Here is a 14,326-nt window from a genome sequence, read left to right on the forward strand (position 1 = left end):
CACGAATTAGAACGAAATCAAATTAATTCAAATTGAATTAAATTAAACTAAATTGAATTAATGGAATACAATTCAATTTAATGAAATGACATGGGAGGAAATGGCAGAAGATAAAGTTACATCAAATGAGATGAAAGTAGATGAAATGACATCAAATGAAAATTTAATTTCATTAATGACATAAAATGAAATGACATGAAATTAATACAGATGAGATTAAAATGACAAAAGCAAAATGAAATGATAAAATGAAACGACCTGACAAGAAATAACAGGAAATTAAATGATATGACATGGAATGAATTATTGTATTTATTGTGCTATTTATTGGTACTTCTATGCTGCCCTCTGCTGGACAGCACTGAAACATAAACCTCTTCTACTTTGAATTGTAATGTGATTTTAACCCTTTCAAACCTGAGCGCATTGGCTTGCTTTTTTTTTCTCTTTTTTTCAGAAACGTGAGGAAGGTGACAAGCAACGTAGCAAGACACGGCCATAAAAATAGAAATTAGTCAAATTTTACAAGAAAATCACCTAAAATGAGAAGGAAAAAAACATCAACAAGAAATTAGTAAAAAGTTATAGGAAAATTACCTGAAAATATGTTTTAAAAAAAAAGTAAAATCAATCAATTTAAAACAAACAAACAACAAAAGTATCCTAAAAGAGTGCTAAAAAATAAAACTTAAAAAAAAACTTAAAAAAATGATTTCATCATTTTTTTAAGTTTTAGAGGTTTTAATGCTCCTGAAAGGTGTCTGAACGCAGCACAAGAAAACGTATGCCAATCCAGGGGTTAAAGGGTTAATGTGGTATGGGAAATTCATGTCTTAATGAAAAACACTTCATAAAGGCAATGTAGACAAAAATAAAAATAAAAGTCATTCAAGATGTTTTTATTAAATCATGACACAGTAAATGCAGAATATATTTAAAAATGTATTTGTATTCATGTATGCCTGATTTACTGTATTTTCATTTAGATTCATAAATCTTCCGTAGATGGTAGCTCAAATGTGCCATTTGTAACATACAAATGCATTCACACTCATACCTACTTGCTGTGGATGGGTATAATCTGAATAAATCATGTGGCTCTAGACTTTTCAACTGTTATTTGACTCAATGGATCGAATCCTATAGTGAATGAGTCATTTTTTAAGGTGATGCTTTAAAAAATGTGATTTACATACATCTCTTTCACCATGTAAGTTTATGGGATTTTTTTTTCTGTGGGGCATAACATGACAGTATAATTCCTCTGTTTTGCAACTATGAAAATTGGTTTCAAAGCTCACTTCCTGAGGGCCTGGTTTACATTTTGCTAGCTAGCAGTCTTTCCTAACTGTGGATCAATGGATGGCATAAATCCGTCAGCTCAACTGTATATTGAGTCACCTGCATGCATAAGAAAGTGCAATGCTGTCCCCATATGCATGCTTGCCATTTCTCATAAAAAAAACCTTAAGTACCTTTAAAATTGGCCTGTTTCTTGAAGATACTTTGACTGTAACAGTGATATTACTATGAAGGTTACAGTAATAACTTTCCTAATGTTACAGTTGTTGCTCATGAAGATCAGTCTTCCTGTCCTGCACAAACTCCTCATCCATCAAGTAGAAATATGCGTGTGAAATTTTCTGCCAGGTATCAAATATTTCATCTTTCTTATTATTGCCATTGAGATAACCATTGACATTTTCATTGACATAATCATTAGGATTCTCATTGACATTTTCATTGGGATTGTCATCTGCATTTGTGTTGGGATTATTGGGATTGGTGACCTTGTTACCATCCAGGTTTTTAGTTTGTTGTGGAAGTTCGTGACTTCGAATAGTCATAAGATGTTCTTTGCAGAGTTTTCTTGCTCTTCGTTTTGCTATTTTTCTCAGCTCCTTTTTTAGACGGCAGCTCACCTCCGTTGCCAGGAGGTCTTCATAAACCCATCTGTAGTAAGGAGGGCAGAACACGTCCAGCCCAGTCACAGAGTTCCTTTGCCACATCGTCCGTCTGATAATAAAACCTTTACAATATTCAAAGAAATTCCAAAGCAAAAAAGTTCCAGAGATTACAGCAAAACCCCAGACCTGGAAAAGAAACAAAGGTAAATTGTAAACTTCCATTACTTTCCATAGTAATAACCTACACACAGTGCATGAAAACAACCTACTGTCCAAACAAATGTCATAAACAGCTCTTTTGAGCTGAAAATTGAGCAACCTTTTTATGGTAATACCAAGACTTAATTCTCATGTCATGACCAACAATATTGTGACTTCATTCTTGAAATAATGCAATATTTATCGTAAAATTAGGCTTTTGTAAATGCATCAAACTTGACACATATATAGTCAATTGTATCTTTTCCTTGAAAAATTCTGAAATGATTTGTGTGATATTATTTCTACTCAGCGGAATTAGGAATGTCTTGTTTTTTATAATCTTTGATAGGATTAAAAAATATGACTTTCTCTAGTAATGTTATGATTGATGTTCTGGTAACATGAATTTAATTCTTTATTTTTTAATATTGACTTTTTTCTTGTAATATTTTTCTCATTAACGCTCTTGTAATATAATGACTTCATTAAAATTCTGACTTAATGTCATAAAATATTCATAATATTAGGATTTTCTTTCTCCTAAAATATGTCAACTTGACTCTTGAAACCTTAGATATTGTTTTTCAGCAGTACCTTGGTGGAAAGGTGAGATCTCCACATTCAGCTTATTTGATTGTTGTCTCTTACCCTTGATGCATTCTTATAATCTGTCTTGATGAGTGTCTCTTCGTAGGTCAGATTTCTTTTGCAAGGAATTCCATTCTGGGAGGTGTTGAGGTTCGTCAGCAGGCAAAAGTACCAATCACCATCAAACAGGACTGTGGACGCCCAAATAGCACTCAGATAAAGATATTTCATCAAAAACTTAACTAGAGAGCTGCAGAGGTTGTTGCAGCAAAAATTACTGCAGCACAAACATATCCATTTTTGGTAGAAAGGCTCAATTAAGGTGACAATCAAGGTTAGGATCAAAGGGGGAACAGCCAAGAACACTACATCGTTTAGATGTACACCTGGTCTGCATGAACAAAAAAAATCCATATCCAATAAGTACTGCAGAATGAAGAAAAGGGCTATGAGCAAGAACATGCTCACAGCATTTGATATGGCTTTGAAAAATCTTGGATGAACATCACTGTGGTGTATCATGCCGACTGAAAAAAGGTTGTATAAAATAATCTTGTTTTCTATTTTTTTTTGTTTTCTAATAGTTACAAGGTAGTTTAGTTTTCTTCTGCTTCACTAAATTCCTCTTGGTAGATATGTTTTGTCCTCAAATGTTTGAATGGGTTAATGCTCCGTCCTCCACTAGACGAGTGAAAATATGTCATCCACAAGAAAAAACAGGTAATGTTAAGGTCTTCTGCAGCACTGACCTCGTCTGAATAGCATTGTCATGGGCAAATTCACAAAGTTTTGCAGCTGCTACACCTCCACTAATAAGACTGCAAAGCATCCACAAAAGGTGAAATGTACCCTTTACTGTGCTGCCAAGCATATAATGTCTGGTAATCCTGTGCTATTTTCATATATTTAAATTATTCAATATGCATACATTTGGTGCAAGACAATGCAAATTAACCTTATTGCAAAAGCAGTCCAATTCACAAAGATTTGTCAATTTGGAGGAATACTCTGCACCTTTTGCTCAGTACTGTGCAGATGGTAAAAGTCTCAGGAAACCATGGGGAGGCAGACTGGAACTCTCACACTGTCGTTAGATGAAAACACCAAGCAGCCACAGGCAAAAAGGCCCCAAGGACATGGAGACAGATCTCATGGTCTGGGACATATAATAAGGTTGGTTTCATTTACTATGAATCAGACAAAGCAGGCAGGCAGGGTTGACAAAGGGAAATCAGTCTGAAATATAGTGCTGTTTTGCATGACTGACGAAGATTTATCTGGCAATAAGTGACTGAGAGGCTGGAGTATATATACTGGCTGTGAGTAATAAGGAACAGGTGAACTAAGTTGGCTTGATGAGGTGGGCGTGGCTTCTGCTGAGGAGTGAGAAAACCAGGGTAAACAGAAAAATATTCACTGAGAGCTGGGTGACTGAATATGCAGAATAAAGCAAGTGACCAGGAATGAACTGTGATACTTTGTGAGTTCCAACGTCATCTCACTCTGAACTAGTCGGATGCTGACAGTTGGTCAGTGACCTTCCACGTCAGCTTATGACACTGTAGTTAACCTTGCCGCATCAACCATGACATGACATTCTGGGATGCTTCTATGGTGATGTCAACAAATATACATGGTGGGATGAGGTCATGATGGAATGACACAGCCCGTTACTGTGATGTCAACTAATGCCATCCACCTCCCCATCCGCACACCCTAGTGTAGTGCATTTGTCCTCCTTATATTATGTGGTTACCTAAATCGTTCTCACTCTGAACTCGGAACGTCATACGTTGATGCGGCAAGGACACCTAAAATGTCATAGATCGACATAGAAGATCACTGACCGCCCATCACCATGTGACAACCTCTGACTGAGACCTGGTTGTGAATTCAACCGCCATGTATTGACGACAAAAATGTTACGCAAGTGCAATTTAACATATGTTTTTCATTTAACTGTGATACATGCATACATTAACAGCAAACACACATAACCTGCATGCAGTGGTGGATGAAAAAGTAAGATCTTTTACATGAGTAAAAATAATAGTAAAAAATAATACCATGTAGAAATAGTCTGTAACACGTAAAACTACTGTATTTTTTTTTACTTAAAGGTAAAGTCTGCGATTTTGGAGCAAAGTTGTTAATATTCACATGACACACAAACAGCACTCTCCTGGGTGAAAGTCTTGTGTTTGTTTGACCCAGCAATCTACCCAGACTTTCATTGCCATTGATATTATGTCAGTTGCTCTGAGCTTCTAGTATGGCCGCATATAGATTTGAATATGAGTTAGTTGAAAGCCCGGTATGCCTTTTAAAGACACTGAAGTTTGTGTTGTGCATCTGTATTAGATGTTGAGGGGGAGTGTGGCTTTTGACTTGAGAATAGACGGGTTGATTTAAGGATACACACGCGGACTGTTTGCAGACCGTGAGAAGATATTCACTGAATTTAAAAATTTCAGACTCAGTCTCTAAGTAAACCAACAGATGTAATATAATATCTAAATATACTGATGTGCTAAAAGTAGAAGTTCTTTACACTGAATGACCCGTCTCAAAATGCATACTATGTAGTTAAAGGAATCTGTCGCGCTGTAGCCCCTCCACAGACAGAGCTCAGTGCTCACAGAATGGATGAATCACAGCAAAGAGTTCAACAGGCCACTTCACCCAAAAAAGATACTAGAGCATACAATTCACTTAAATACTCAATATAATATATAATATAATATCCATCCGTGATTCTCCTCATCCTCATCTTCCCCCTCTTCATCCAGTTTTCTCCCCTACTATGTTGATAGTGGGTGACAGCATCACTGGGAACACATGCATTTCAACGCCACCACACTCTGTTTTCCTGGAGCCACTGTCCCGGTCATCCACGATAAACTTCCTGGGCTGCTGCACTCTCTCCCATCCTCCATAAACAGGTGATAGTCCATGTGGGCTGTAATGACGCGGCTTGTCTGCAATCTGAGCTGACAAAAAGGGATTTTAACAACCTTTTTAGCCTCCCCTCCCAACACTGTACTGCGGTGCAGCGCTTTCCAATAGACTCCTTAGCCTCGGCCCCTGGATCCAGTTCGCCTGCAGAGCTCTCAATTTTGTTTTTGTTGACAATTTTAACTTGTTATGGAATGACGGTATTCACCCAAGTATTTTGGGCAGCTCACGGGCTGTCCGTTCCCTGTATGACTGGTGCCAGAGCTTGGTCCGCATTGCCGGCAGTAAGTCGAACTCGTTTCCGGTGAGGGTTGGACTCCACCAGGGCTGCCCTTTGTCACCAATTCTGTTCATAACTTTTATGGACAGAATTTCTAGGCACAGCCAGAGTGTTGAGGGGGTCCGGTTTGGTGACCTCAGGATTGGGTCTCTGCTCTTCGCAGATGATGTGGTCCTGTTGGCTTCATTGGGCCGTGACCTTCAGCTCTCACTAGATCGGTTCGCAGCCGAGTGTGAAGCGGCTGGCATGAGAATCAGCACCTCCAAATCCGAGACCATGGTTCTCAGCCGGAAAAGGGTGGCGTGCCCCCTCCGGATCGGGGACGAAGTCCTGCCCCAAGTGGAGGAGTTTAAGTACCTCGGGGTCTTGTTCACGAGTGAGGGAAGGATGGAGTGGGAGATCGACAGGCGGATCAGTGCAGCGTCTGCAGTAATGCGGACTCTGCACCGGTCTGTCGTGGTGAAGAGGGAGCTGAGCCGAAAGGCAAAGCTCTCGATTTACCGGTCGATCTTCGTTCCTACCCTCACCTATGGTCACAAGCTTTGGGTAGTGACCGAAAGAACAAGATCGCGGGTACAAGCGGCCGAAATGAGTTTCCTCCGTAGGGTGGCTGGGCTCTCCCTTAGAGATAGGGTGAGAAGCTCAGTCATCCGGGAGGAGCTCGGAGTAGAGCCGCTGCTCCTCCGCGTTGAGAAGAGCTAGATGAGGTGGCTCGGGCATCTAATTAGGATGCCTCCAGGACGCCTCCCTGGTGAGGTGTTCAGGGCACGTCCCACCGGTAGGAGGCCCAGGACACGCTGGAGAGACTACGTCTCACAGCTGGCCTGGGAACGCCTCGGGGGCCCCCGGGAAGAGCTGGACGAAGTGGCCGGGGAGAGGGAAGTCTGGGTTTCCCTGCTTAGGCTGCTGCCCCCGCGACCCGACCCCGGATAAGCGGAAGAAAATGGATGGATGGATGGATGGATTTTGGGCAGCTCAATGTTGGTGGCTAACATGTAGCATGCCGTCCAGTCTACTCCATGTGATTAACTGTTTTCCATACACACAACACATGCCCCCTTCAAGTCCTTTTCCACCCCTATTAGGGCACCCCACAGTCCCATTCCCCTCACCAGCATCTCCTGCTGTCTTCCTACTGTCAGGTTCTAGTTATTACTTAGAGCACTGCATGGTCACGCTCCTGCATATCTGTCTGACCTGCTCTGTGTACTCTCAGCAGGCCACTGAGGTCTCCTGATCTGGGTCTATTGGTTGTCCCCCGCACCAGCTTAAAACTAAAGGTGATAGAGCCTTTGAGTCTGTTATACCTAGACGGTGGAACGCTCTTCCACAGGACTTGAGAGCTGCGCCCACTGTGGACATTTTTAAGAAGCAGCTAAAAACGCTTCTGTTTAGATAGGCATTTGCTGAACGATTGTGACTATGTTTCTATATTCATTTATTTTCTATCCTCTGTCTATTTATCTTCTGTCCTGTTTTCTGCATTTAAATTGTTATTTTATTGATCGTATTTAATATTCTATTGTTATTATTCTATCTATTTTGTATTTCTTTTATTCTTCGTAAAGCACTTTGTGATTCCTCTCTGTGAGGAGTGCTATATAAATAAAATTTACTTACTTAGTTATGTAATATTTTATATCCTGCTGGTTAGCTTAGTCTATGACAATACATGATCTGTTTTCTTTGTATTATATTTTGTATTGTTAAGATGAGTATGTTAAGTAAGTAATAACTTAAGATGTTGAAGATGGACAATTTCTTTTTTTTTTTCCAGTAATGAATTACAGGTGTTGCTAATCAGAGTCAATCTCTCAATCCATCAAGTAGAAATATGACAGTGAAATTTTCTGCCAAGCATCAAAAATGTTGTCCTCCTCATTATCGCCACCAGCTTCGGCATTGGCATCATCACCAGCATCACCATTGGCATCACCATTGGCGTCGCCACCGGCATCATCACCCGCATCGCCATTGGCATTACCACCAGCATCACCATTGGCGTCGCTACTGGCATCGCCATTGGCATTGCCATCAGCATCGCCATTGGCAGAGCCATTAGAATCGCCATCCCCATTGGCATCACCACCAGCATCCCCATTGCCATCAGCATCGCCATTGGCATCACCACTGGCATCACCATTGGCGTCGCCACCGACGTCGCCATTGGCATCACCACTGGCATTGCCGTCGCCATCGCCACTGGCATCACCATTGGCATCACCATTGGCATCGCCATTGGCATCGCCATTGGCATCACCAATGCCAGCGGGATTTTCACTGACTTGACCATCAGTGTTTTCGTTGACATTACCAATGGGATTTTCATTAATAATACCAAGAGGATTTTCATTGACATTAGCATTGGCATTTTCATTGACACTACTACCATGACTTTCATTGACATTCGCGTTGGGACTTTCATCGACATTGCCATTGGGATTATTATCTGCATTTGAATTGGGATTATTGGGATTCGTGACCTGGTTGCCATCCAGGTTTTCCGACAGTTCGTGCCTCTGTATAATCGTAAGATACACATTACAGAGTTTTCTGGCTTTCTCTTTTGCTATTTTCCTTAGCTCCTCTGTCAAATGTGAGTTCACCTCCTCTGCCAAAAGGTCTTCATAAACCCCTCTGTAGTATGGAGGGCAAGATATAAGGCTCCTTCCCCCCTTGCTCCGTTTCAATACGCCTTTAAAAAATTCATAGAAATTCAAACACAAAAAAAATACAGCAATCACAGCAAAACCCCAGACCTGAAAAAGAAACAAAGGTTGACTTTAACAGTTATTTACTGAAATATTTTTTTTTAGCAGTTCTCTTCAGTTTTTCTTAGTGAGGACATTAAATGACCAGGTAAGTTATATACAAAATATTGCAATCCAAAAAAAATGTTGTGTGCCAAAAAAGGCACATTTGATCTTAAAATACTGCAACTGTTTCCTGGTAATACCAAGATTTTACTGATAAAAACAAAAAGACAACAAATTAGGTACAAAAGTACCTAAATTTGTCTTCTCAAATTCAGTCAACATAAAATATTCATGAAGCCTTGACACCAACATTTTTAAGTCAAAACTAATAATGTATTTTTACAGTGAAAAATTTTGTGGCTTTATTCTTATATCTTAAAGTTTTTCAATTTTTCCTTGCTAAATGACTATTTTCTTTTCATATAATGTTTTGTTTGTCTATCAAACTTTATTGGATGCTGTTTTTTTACTTTAACATTTCCTTTAAAAAAGTCTGAAAAATGATTGTGATATTATTTCTACTTAGTGAAATAACGACCCTATCTTTTTTTTTAATCTGTAGGATAAATAATTTTGACTTTAACTTGTAAGATTATACTTTTTTTTCTTGATATTACAACTTGATGTTTTTGTGACCTCATGAAATATTCTCTTAACACATAAGTGTATAATTATTTCAAAAATCAAATTTAGTATTTCAATTATTACCTTTGTTTTATATATTTTCTCAATAATACTTGACCTTGTAATAATGTGACATATCTTGAAATGCTGACCATTTCATAAAACATTAATTTTGAGCTTATTTGATTGGTGTGTGTTGTCTCTTACCCGTGATTGATTCATATAATTATTCTTGATGAGTGTCTCCTCGTGGGTCAAATCTTTTCTGCAAGGAATTCCAGTCTGGTTGGTTTTGAGATTTGTCAGCAGGCAGAAGAACCAATCTCCATCAAACAGGATCGTAGACACCCAAACAGCACCCAGATAAATCAATTTAATAAAAAACTTGAAAAAAAATCGGCAGATGTTTTTGCAGCAATAATAATTCCTTCTGAATGAACAAATCTGCTTTTGGTAGAAACGCTCAATTAAGGTGATGATCAAGGTGAGGATTAAAGGTGGAGCAGCCACGAACATTACATCGTTTAGATGTACACCTGGTCTGCATGAGCAAAAAAAATCCATTTCCAATAAGTACTGCAGAGTGAAGAAGAGGGCTATGAACAGGAACAAGCTCACAACATTTGATATGGCTGCCAACAATTTTGGAGGAATATCCATGTGTTTCATGCTGAAAAACACTGAGTCCACTCAATACTAAACACTAAATCTTGTTTTCTTAAGGATGATAATACAACGCAGTTCAAATGTCTTCCTTTGCTCCACCAAAACCCTCTTGGTAGATATGTTTGTCCTCCATGTGCAAAACGATCAGATATTTGTGAGGGAAAATGCTCTGTCCTCAGCCAGACAAGAGAACATGTTTTGGCCAAAAGAGCGAGTGGAAATCTTTTATACCTTGTTTGAGCAGCTGTTTACCATATTGTCCCAGCCCCCACTTTTATAACAACCATAGAGCGTGCTTTCGGTTTTGTTTTTTGTTTTTTTCTCTTCTCTCTTAACCAGATTTTTATCATTTCTTCGTCCCTCGCTCTGAAACATCCTGTAAGGTGGATCATGAGCAGTTGTACCTGTAATCTCCTATTTTATTTTATTTTATATTGCATGTTTTGAGGTAAAGATTTTTGGAAAACATGCAATGTGCACATAATATATTGAGGAGATATATAAAAACATTCAAACTTAAGTGGAATGCTAAATCAGTAAAAAATGATGCGTGAATGTTACAAAAGTAGTGGATAAGCTACAGTATATGAGGCAAATTACATGAAAAAAACAAGATATTAGAGGAGACTTGGAGTGATAGGCAATTATTAATTTGGATTTCAGTTCTAGGATAGAGATAATTAGGATGAATATATTGCTGAGGCTTTTATATTTATTTCAATCCTTGCCAGTTATGATCCCACAAAAACAATTTATAGAATGGGATAAGTGGATATTAAGGTTTATATGGGGTGGGAAGAAACCTAGGAGTAAATATGAGACTCTGCAGCTCCCCAAAGACAAAGGAGGTTCGGCTTTACCAAGCCTCAAGGAACATTTTTTTGCCACACAAATCAGGCCTTTGATTTACTGGTGCATTGATGAGTACAGTTCATTGCTAAATGGAAAGCTATAGAAATAGGAATGAAAGACTACAAGGTCCAGAATCTAATATCACACAAAGGACTATTTGACAAATTAGGTAAACAATTGGATTTGATCACCAAAACCACAGTTGAAATATGGAACATGGTAGTTAAAAAATATAAGTTGGAAAAAGAAACAAAGATCTTGAGTTGGTTTGCATTTGATCCAAAGTTCATACCTGGAATAAAAGATAAAGGATTTAAGCAATGGGTGAATGAGGACATTACTGCAGTGTGTACAATGGTGGAAAAGGGGGAGATGCAGAGTTTCGAAAAGTTAAGGGATAAATTTGGATTGGCGGAACATCAACAATATCGGTATCTACAAATAAGGGACTATTATGAGAAAGAGATTAAAAAAAAGACACAATGAATGAAGTTATTGAGGTCATTAATAATGCCAATAGAGGGGAAATGCAGAGTAATCTGAGTTCTATACAGGAGTCTGATGTCAGGCAGAAAAAAATTTTTCCTTGTATATTAAAGAAAAAATGGGAAAAAGAGCTCAGGGAAAAAATAACTGAGGAGGATTGGTAAAATATATGTAAAACACGATGCATGACCAGAAGCTCCAGAATCTGGAGAGAATTTTGCTGGAAAAATACAGTTAGATTTTGTATAACACCAAAGATTAGGGGGAAACTGATATTGAGACAGCAACCCTGCTGGAGGTTATGTGGACATATGGATGTGGATCATACACATATATTTTCAACTTGTCAAAAATTGAAAGGTTATTGGGACATAAAATGTCTTCCGTTGCTCCACCAAAATCCTCTTGGTAGGTATGTTTGTCCTGTAAGTGCAAAACGATCAGATATCTGTGAGGGAAAATGCTCTGTCCTCAGCCAGACAAGCAAACATGTTTTGGCAAAAAGGGCAGGTCTAAATATTTTATAACTTGTTTGAGCAGCTGTTTACAGCGCCCACATGATAACAATCATAGAGCGTGCTTTCAGTTTTGTTGTTTTCCTCTTAACCAGATTTGTATCATTTCTTTATCTGTCAGACATCGTCCCTCGCACTGAAACATCCTGTGAGGTGGATCATGAGCAGTTGTACCTGTAATCTCCTATTTTATTTTATTTTATATTGCATGTTTTGAGGTAAAGATTTTGGGAAAACATGCAATGCGCACATAATATATTAAAGAGATATATTATGACATAATTAGAAATATATTTGAAGTTAACTCTGTCTTTCTTCAGATGAGTCGGTCTCAAACTCTGATGAAGTTCACAGATTTGCTTGGAGATGTTTTTAAATTCCGTCAGCATCATTTTGAGGCTTTGTTCAAGGCTGCTGTTGCCTTCTACTTCTTGGTGTGATTTTTTTGTCACGTGGGTCTTCTTTCTTTTGTTTTTAACCAGAGATTTCCAATTGACCGCTCCTGATCTCACATTAATGCTGCTTTGTTTAAGTAGTTAGCCTAATTTCAAGACATTTTGGGAGATTTGTGAGGAGACCAACTCACTGCAACATTACTCGCCTGCTGTCAACCAGAAGTTCCTTCATTGTATCATTTTTAATAATAATGAGATGAGAACTTTTCTGTCTTCATAATGAGCTGCAATGCCTAAATTGAGCTTTATATACCAAATTTAGTGAAGTTGTTGCATCTTAAAAATGATTTAATCAATCTTTAAAATTAAATAAAGCTTTCTAAGTTTTAGCAACTTCAGTTTACTGCTTTACATGTTTGTATTCTGCTGGTTGCAAACGACACTAAAATCTGACAAGCTGATCTGACAAGCTAATAACCTGGTAATAGGAAAGTAAAACAGTATAATTATTAATCTTAATGTATGTTAACTTATCTGATTGTTACATTTTCTTGAAATTTAGCTGTAAATACATAATTTTGTGAAGATGTTGCACCATAAATTGACAAGTGGAATTACCTTGTTAGCAACTTCAGTAAACCAAGTTAGTCTGATTTAAATTTATCACGACAAAGAGGATTTAACCAGTGATGAAGTTAGTTGATCTGTGAGGTCTGTTTTGCTAACATGTTTAAGAAAATACAAATATGATTGACTAGTTTGCAACCAGCAGAATGCAGATATACAGCACAGTAAACTGGGTTTTCTGAAGTAGCTCAAACTTAGAAAGATCGATTTAATTAAATTTGTCATTTTTAAGTTGCATGATCTTCACAAAATCAAGAAAATAGATTTTTGGTAAATTTAACAATTAGATATAAAGTTAACATGACTAAAGGCAATAGATTTCCAAAATTATTTTAAGTAAGATTACCTTGTCAGATTTTACAGTGTGTGGTTCCCAGTCTGGCTCCTGTGGTTTAAATGGACCAGATGAATGAAACTGGATATGTGTCCCTTGTACAACAATAAAAGTGTTTGAGTGATGATGTTATCTGTGATGAGGAGCTTTAATTTCAGGTTTGTTTTGAAAGGAAGCTGCTCTGGGTTAAACATTAACCATATGTAAGTCATATGCAGCAGGTGATCTTTGACCTTCACTTTGATTTAATAAAGAGCAGCCTGCAGAGCACACGGTCCCAATAAGGTCAGCAGAAAATGGTATTTGTCCACAGACCTGGTCCAGGCAGCAGATAGCTGCAGAATGATGAAGTTCATGAGTGAAAATTGAGTAAGTGGAACTTTGATTCAGTCCAGTCTCTGATGTCTCTTTGTTCGTTCATTTGGTTTTTTTGAAGGCTCCACAGCACAAAGTTTATCTGACAACAAACACTTTAACATAAGGATGGAAAGATTATCATTTGAGATTTAGCTAATTATCTGTATTTGTGTTTTATTTTAATTAATATTTTAAATTTCATTAATTAAAAAGTGCAAAGAAAGTGTCTGCATTGGGGGAACTTTTACTATATAAGACATTAGGGAGCTATTGTCATTTACTCTTTATTTTAAATTAAAAATTGACTTTAAAAAAAAGTTGCTGGGAACTTGTTGTATGTGATAATGAAAGTTTCACTTTTGATTAAACTTTTACTAAATGCATTTAAATACAGAAGCCCTAAAAGGACATCTTCCCATACATTTCATTTTCTCAGTTTTCTTGTGACTAAGACATATTTCCATTTTTTTCTCAAGATCACAACTTATTTATGCTGTTATCTCGAGATTATGACGCTCGCTGTCTTGTAATAACAATTCACTTTTCTTGTTATCTTGGGAAACAAAACTGGTTTTCTCTTGATAACAGATTAATTTATTTTGTTATTTCAAAACAAGGTTTTGTGTTATAGTTAGATATTTGTTATATTCCTAAGTAGAAATATTGACAGAAAGATTTGAATTTTTATTGTAAATGCTCATCTGTTCCAAATATCAGTTATCGGTCTTATTAACTGAAGAGAGACGCAAGTCAGATGAGACTTAATGATGTGCCAATCTGTCT

At 37.7% G+C, this 14,326-nt stretch overlaps 2 protein-coding genes across 2 annotated transcripts; both read right to left on the reverse strand.

The window, feature by feature from the left end:
- Positions 1 to 98: 98 nt before the first annotated feature.
- LOC148185585 (uncharacterized) lies at positions 99 to 3,218 on the reverse strand. The gene is made up of 2 exons (XM_088073882.1): positions 2,757 to 3,218; positions 99 to 2,093 (listed from the first exon to the last, which is right to left on the reverse strand). Exons 1-2 carry the CDS (start codon positions 3,216 to 3,218, stop codon positions 1,560 to 1,562), a joined length of 996 nt encoding a protein of 331 aa, XP_087930008.1. The 3' UTR covers positions 99 to 1,559.
- Positions 3,219 to 7,745: 4,527 nt separating this feature from the next.
- Positions 7,746 to 10,804, reverse strand: LOC148185586 (uncharacterized). Its single transcript, XM_088073881.1, has 2 exons — positions 9,519 to 10,804; positions 7,746 to 8,690 (listed from the first exon to the last, which is right to left on the reverse strand). The coding sequence occupies exons 1-2, from the start codon at positions 9,978 to 9,980 to the stop codon at positions 7,746 to 7,748; spliced, it is 1,407 nt and encodes a 468-aa protein (XP_087930007.1). The 5' UTR covers positions 9,981 to 10,804.
- Positions 10,805 to 14,326: the final 3,522 nt, after the last annotated feature.

The sequence above is a fragment of the Plectropomus leopardus genome, chromosome 23 (genome assembly GCF_026936395.1).
Source record: "Plectropomus leopardus strain MGB_pleo_1.0 chromosome 23, ASM2693639v1, whole genome shotgun sequence".
Lineage (NCBI taxonomy): Eukaryota > Metazoa > Chordata > Actinopteri > Perciformes > Serranidae > Plectropomus > Plectropomus leopardus.